General features: G+C 36.6%; 1 protein-coding gene across 1 annotated transcript in view; it reads right to left on the reverse strand.

Annotated features, from left to right (window-relative positions):
* Positions 1 to 7,500, reverse strand: part of RagC-D (Ras-related GTP binding C/D) — a 14,216-nt gene that overhangs the window by 252 nt on the left and 6,464 nt on the right. The window contains exons 6-8 of the mRNA XM_043026414.2: positions 7,442 to 7,500; positions 1,849 to 1,994; positions 1 to 1,154 (exon numbers count right to left, since the gene is read on the reverse strand). The exon at positions 1 to 1,154 is cut by the window's left edge and continues 252 nt beyond it; the exon at positions 7,442 to 7,500 is cut by the window's right edge and continues 84 nt beyond it. Coding sequence (XP_042882348.1) covers positions 1,012 to 1,154; positions 1,849 to 1,994; positions 7,442 to 7,500 — 348 coding nt within the window. The 3' untranslated portion in view covers positions 1 to 1,011. The remainder of the gene's footprint in view (positions 1,155 to 1,848; positions 1,995 to 7,441) is intronic.

A 7,500-nucleotide genomic window follows, 5' to 3' on the forward strand; every position in this document is an offset into this window, starting at 1 on the left:
ATAACCTCAAACTTTTCATAGTAATTTGACAGATGAAGATGTCAAAATGGACTATCTATCTAACAGTATGAAGTGGAATCCAACAGTATTCGGAAAAATAACCAAAATGAAAAAACAAATTACTGATTGATTATCATTTGAAAACCAATGCATTGGCGTTAAGATGTGAGCAAAATATTCATGGCTGTAAATAAAAGCTGCATATATCTATAATATCTTTAACTCTTTATATTCAAATAAATAAAAATGGGTATTCAAGTTATATGCAAAAATATCAGGAAATGTAAGAAAAAAAAAAGAAAAGAAAAAAAAAAATCAACATCAAACATTTGCCATCTCAAACTTCCATATATCAAACTGATTAATTAATTCTACAGGAACATCAGCATCACTAGTAAACTATCTCACTCACTAAATGCTATAAACTTTATATAACTATTATGCCCTTGGTTTTGCTGATAAATTTTAATATTCTGGTCTTGGAAAATCAGTATCCTAAATTATCAATATGATAATTGATACAGTTATTTACGAATCATTTGTAATTACAGAATAAACAAAAAAAACAAAAACAAACAAACACAAAAAAAGCTTGCTGTCATCACTGGTAGACAAAAGATTTCAAAAAGAAAGAAAAAGCATGAAATCACTTTATCTGTGGCTTACATACAAAAAAAGAAAGAAAGAAAAATTAGGCCAAACTACACCATACAGCCTTCAAGCGTTCTTACTCCAACAGACTTTCCAAGAGTTCATAAAAATGTTGCTTTGCCTGTCACACTGTAGCCTTGTCAACCAAGAGGGTGACCGCCATCTCACCCATAAACAGCCTGGTGACCTCCAAGTGTGCCCCCACTCACTGTCAAACACACCCAAAGGCCACACACGAGGACTTTTCGGGCTCTTTGGTGAGCGTGCGGTTTGACGTCGGCATGAGGATGAGAGAGGTATCAGTAAGAAATTAGTGGTGGTGGATGGTGGTGTGTGCTAGTGATAGGAGGTGAGGATGTACTAGGAAGTGGGGCCGTTCGTGTGGTTGGTCTGGTGGTGAGGCGTTGAGGTGTTGTGGTTCAGCTGCTGCAGCTGGTTTGTTCGTACGTCAAACACCTCCTGGATTGCGTTGCGGAAGCAGAGGAAGTTGTAGTCGATGAGACCTGCAGGGGGGAGATTGGTCATGAGGTCGACAGAGTGGGGCTTTTTTATATGGATTCTTGCTATCATCTCCAGAAACAATTCTCAGTGTAGAATGAATTAATATAATCAATTAACTTTATAAATTATGAGTTTAAACACACACAAATAGTACATGTAGAAAACGTATAGTTTTTCCTATTGTAAGTATTTTAAGAGTAAGAAAACCAAAATCACACTTACAGATTAAAAATAAAAGTGAAGATAAAAACCATACAGAAAAGAATATAAAAGAGAAACAACACATGTGGAACAGTTTGGAAATAAGGCTAGGGAGGCAAGGTTAATCCATTAGCAGCAGATGGCATGATTTGCTGCAAAGGCATAGATGGTCGTAGACACAGATGGCACCGTGCCAGACAATGTAAACCAGCCATCCTACTGCCTAAATATCTTATGAAATCCACGACCAATGAGTTAAGGCTGTTTGGGCATGTGATGAGAAGATGAGGAACATGTAGGGAGGAGGATGTTAGGTATGGAAGAAAGAGAGGAAGGCCTAGAAGATACGAGAGCAGATGGTTTGACTGAAGAAGATGCAGAGGAGAGGAAAATGGAGACAGATGATCTGCTGTGGTGACCCCTAGAACGAGAAAAGCCAACAGAAAACGAAGAAAAAGAAGATACATATAAGGAGTAAATACAAGAAATCCTTACCTTGTCTGTCAAAGTTGTCCTCCCTAAGTATGCAAACAAGGGCTAAATATCGGCTAACTTCTCGCAGATAGAGAATTGTCTGATTATTCAGTTTGATGATGCTAGAACTCTCCTTGTCAAACTGAACTTGCACTCCTTCGTCTTTTCTGTAAATGAAATATATCTATTACATAAAGCTGGCATTATATAGGACAGAAAGAAAATAATAACACCAAGAGTACTTCGTAAAAAAAAGATAAACAGGAAGATGCAAATGCATGCACCCATTGCTTAACCCATTCACGCCGGTTGACATCCTATCACGTGGTCAAAAAATATCCCCAGACCCAGATGACATCCTGAGACGTTGTGCATTTTCTCGCCGAGTTCCTGGAGGGGCAATTGTGATGTGCTGAAACATCAGCAATAGATAGCTAGATTTTCAAATATAATCATTTTACATAATTTCTTAGACTCTGTTACTTTAGTTTAGGTGCTTGAGTATCATAAATTGAGATATAACATTAAAAAAAAAAAAAATGAAGTCACAGAAAACTATGTGATACTGATGGCATCATGGTAATTTCTGCTTCTTCATCGTTGAATAAAAAGATGTGAGTCGAAAAACTAATGTAAAATCAAATGTGTTTGGCCAAGAAATAAAATAAAGTACAAAAAAAAATATTAATACAATACTACTTCTAATGTGTTGATTACCCTTGACATCACGTCATGTCTCGTCAAGAGGTACATGTACATACTTATATGAACGTGTATGATTATTCATATTGTTCTTCTTTTCGTTTTGGTAAAAAAAAAAAAAAGAAAGTATAAAATATGTTTTTTGATGCCCCCCTAAGAGATTGCTTCCACTTTCCTTTATATTGGGCAAAGTTCAATAAAATAAAACTAAAAAGGCATTACTGTAACATGTTTTTTGACTAAAATAACTCCTCCCAACATGGCAATATTTTTAAGTGCCTTTACATGGTAGACGCATTCAAGAAAACCATAAGAATAGGGTGGGTGAATAACACTCTAAGAGGATCAGCACGGCCCCCCGCATCAAGAAAACACCCCGGCACGAAACTTGTTACCTTCCCGGAGTAAGCAGAAGTAAGCCAAAATATATCCCGTCGTGAATGGGTTAATAACCATTTGACACGAAATTGATGGACTACATAACCTTAAACTTCCCTTCCTGAAAACTCAATTGATAATACAATTCTGTGATCCTGTTACAATGCTAATAAGCTGAAGGACAAGGAGTGAACGAATTTTCAATAATGGAGCTTCTCCCATTATCAAGCGGAATCATGTTTTTTCCTTTTGTTTCTGTCTCTTTTCTTTCCTGATTCTTTATACTTCATTCATTTTCTTTTTTTCAATAACTTCACTATATTCTATTGCCTTATCCACCCTAAATAAGTACTCTGAAGTTGACTGGGGCTAATTTTTATATCAATTCTTTAATATAATTGAAGGGTCAGAAATTCATCCTCATTACACTCCAATTACACCCAAGTAATGATATTATTGGCATCTGATTGATCATCTTGCAATCAATCCTGCAGAAAAGGGTGCCTTGAAGAGCTACAAAAAAAGAAGAAGAATCAAGGGAATCCTATCACTACAGGACATCCTTCTAAGACTAGAGACAACCACAGAAGGATGGACTACTATATTATAAAATCCTTTGGTGGAAAGAACCCAGGATGATCAAAAAGGAACACTGATGAAGACATTTCAATGATGGAATTACTGGAATATTATGGAATAAACATAAAACTAAAAATAAATTGGACACTAAAAAGAAAGAAATGCAAACAAAGCTAAAGTGAAATAATAAAAAGACTGAAGCTGAGGTATATGAGAAGAAGTGAAATTCTCTTCATACAATTGGGTTATCAAGAGGATGAATATCAAAGGATAGTTCTCTGAGGTAAAGAACATTAGAGAAGTTCAAGAAAATAAATAAAATTGAACTGGTCCTTGATGAGTTACATGAAGGAAAACAATAGGAAAAGGAGGGACATCCATTCAATAAATGATACAAAGATGAAATACGTGAAATGACACAGACATTTATAGCTTATTCACACTAGAAATGAATGGTCACTATGACTAATGATAATTTATACAAAAGTGCGATCTTCACATAGTATGGATTTACACTAAATAGTAAATATACAAAACAGACTGCAAAACTTTACAAGTTACAAAGGAGAGTTAAGCTGAAGCTTAATGATATGAGTATGCATCAAAGAATAAGAACCAATTATATTTTCTCCCAAACCATAACAATCAAGAACATAGAAGTGTAGATGAATGAAATGTTTCCAAATACATATTAATAAAAAAAAGTACGAAAACCTTCTCTTCTAAAAATAGTGAAAATTGTCAGAGAGCCAAATAAGAAAACATCCAAAAATAGAAAATATAAAGACAGACAAGTTCATAGAAAAGGGTAATCATTAATTCCTCCTTCCACTAAAGCTAAGAAGTTTAAAAAGCTATCCAGGAATATATGTGTAAGATAGGCCAATGCAATTACACAGTTTTGAAAGTCTCTAGTTACAAAACACTTTTTCCCTCCTGAACAGATTGATTTCCAATGGTGTGGTGGGTTGGCAATACCGAATGGTATGTACACAAAACAAAGGGTAAAACAGGAAAACAAGAAATGGTATGGGTTGAACTTTAAAGTCTCAGTACAAATCTTACAATAAAAATATTAGGTAAAGTGAAAATCTAATTTCCTTAGTCTCTCACGGTCTGGTGCAAAGATTCAGGTTGCTAGTCAAGCGTTTGAGTTCCTGCAACCTTTGAGTATGGTGGATCTCATGGTTAGTATACTCACTCTGCCTAGCTTGCATGTTGCAGGGGTTCAGTGATGAGTGTTACTTGACCTCTAACTCTGCTTGTGCTGGACTCAACTTCATGGAGGTGCAATGGAGGTCTCCACTACCCACGTTTTCCCATTCCTTCTTATGACCAAGAGGGGTGGGTCTCTCACATGAACTCAGTCTAAGTTACATCACTAGACTTTCTGCCCTTTCTCTAGGTTTCTGGCACTTTCTACTAGATGAATTGATTTCTAAAACTTCATACATCGAGATGCTACTGATGTGTTCCAATTTCAATGAAATCTTCGACAAAAGATTCAAGATAAAGATTTGACTGAAGCACCTCAATTACATTTCTTGCTTTGTGAACTTATCAATTCTGTGCACCTACCCAGTCTCACCACTGGCTTTTGGCCATTATAATCCCCTCACAAGGTCTTGTGATAATGTATCTGCTCCATTTCATAGAGGTGAGGTTGTAAGACACCAGTTTGGAGAATAGTATTGTTTTGTCATCTCTATAAAGGTCACCAACAAATATTGAGGTATTTTGTTGTGTACTACCATGGTGCATTATAAGTGCTCCTTTGTTTTGTAGTTGAGAACATTTTTGTCTGTCTTCACTCATATCCTGATTTATTTTATTTTATTTCTTCACTTTCTATGAACCTGCAATTTAGGACAAGCACACCACTTCCTCATTCTTTATGACCAGAGGTTCTGGTGCTATATCCTTGGGCAAGCAGGTCTGATGTAGCTCATTTGTGAATTGATACCTTGCTAAGTTCCTCCAGGATGTTCCCTGCATGGTGATAATTGAACCTCCGTACACATAATTGCATTTTACCATTCTTTGTTTCTGTTTCAGTTTGCATCTCACCTTCTCGCCGAACCTCAAGGAACGGAAAATGAAGCATCTGTCTGAGGAAAAACTCTCTTCTTCTGTCCAAAAGGTCTGGGCACACATTCCCCTTGCTATATGTGGGCACTACCATGAATGTTGCTTTCAGGATTAAGCCTATTGTAATCCTTATCTCAAAAAGGCACAAAGAGTTAACAAGGGAGAGGAAGAGTGGTATTTTTTTGAGAGGTGGTCAGGGTGGATTTTCTCTTCACTGATCCTCAAACATGTCTTGCAACTGGCCTGGATGCATGAGGTCAATCTTGCCTTATCACCATAACTTTTACCTCCCTGCTCTCTCAGTCAGAAAAGCCTTTTCTATTTATCTAATGCCTTAACCCATTCATGCCGGGGGCATTCCAGCCTTGCATGTCACAATCCCGGGGCTCTCGAACGCATAGGCCTTAAAATTGGAATAATAAACGACGTATTTGCGTCCCAGCGAACGGGCCCCTAGAAGCGCGGTACAGTAGTGTACCACCGTCACTGAGAGGGTTATCTATCAAACAAATTTACTGTTGTAATGCAGAAACAGTAGGTAACTAACCTTACCTATATCTAACCTCACATATATCATATCAGAACTTATATACTGATTTGTTTACCATCTAAACTTATTATGTGCATTCAATGAAAAACATAACAAAGCACAAAAATGTTCAGAAATTTAACATGGAATGATTTTAACTGCATACTCCAATCAGCAGATCAGTAAACCTCTCAATATCACCACTTATCAACAACATAATTTCAAACAATTCTCTCTATAAAAAAAAAAAAAAAAAAAAAAAAAAAAAAATATATATATATATATATATATATATATATATAATAATAATAATAATAATAATAATAATAATAATTTCCCTAACCCATTGTGGGCAAGTGTCATGACATACATGACAAACAAGTTTTTGGTCTGATAGCAGGCGTCATGACTTTTTATTGTCGTTATGCCATATTTGAAGTTGAGAGAGCATGGATCACTATGTTTCTTTATCATACTATGAGTAATAACTCTACTTAGTGAGTGATGATGACAATTGCAAACATAATTACTATAATTGCCATACTATTAACCCATCCACGACGGGGGAATTCTAGCATTGAATGTCACAATGCCTGGGCATTCGAATTATTAGGCCTTAATCAATGGATGGCATGCACATGTACTGCCCTCGGCACTGGGGCTTTGAGTGAGAGGGGTACAAGTACGGTACAACATCTCCAAACGTTAAGCAAAATGGGTTTAATCTAAAATCCATAACATAGATAGCACCACTTTCTCATAACACCAGCATGAGAGAGAGCATTAAATGGCACCCATCCAGTCTCTAGCAACCACTATCTTCAGAGAGCAGTAACACACAGCAAGATGCCAACCTCGTGCTCTAAAGTGCTTGTAATGAAGGATGTGCAGGCAGAACAAGAAGAGGAAGGTGACATAAACCATGCCCAGTGTCTACAATGTCCCACAGTACCAGTAAGGCTGCCTTGTGCTGTGGCACTTGCAGTCAAAGAAAATAATGAGCTGACATGGAATATACACTACAATTTTAGTCAACTGCAACATTGATAGAGCCTGTCATGTGACACATGAGTCTCATAATACAGCAGAATACAAAAAATTATGAATACAAAAATGGCTCTAGTTTTACTACGAGTGAATGAAAGAGAGTGGGAGCTGCCTTACTCTGAAATAAAACCCATGTAAGGTGCCGCATAGGTGATACTTGTGCCAGTGCTGGGGACTGGGCAAGCAAATCTACCCTTGTATGCAATGAGTGAATTTAGCAATTCATACAACAACAAAAGCAAAACAACTAAACATTACACCAGACACATGAAAAAAAGGAATCATACTCACCCATAGATGTCCGAGATATCAATAACCACATCTATCATTTCACAACACAATTCATAGCT

Source organism: Penaeus japonicus, unplaced genomic scaffold (assembly GCF_977035675.1).
Source record: "Penaeus japonicus unplaced genomic scaffold, GWHDUDI00000001_assembly GWHDUDI00000018, whole genome shotgun sequence".
Lineage (NCBI taxonomy): Eukaryota > Metazoa > Arthropoda > Malacostraca > Decapoda > Penaeidae > Penaeus > Penaeus japonicus.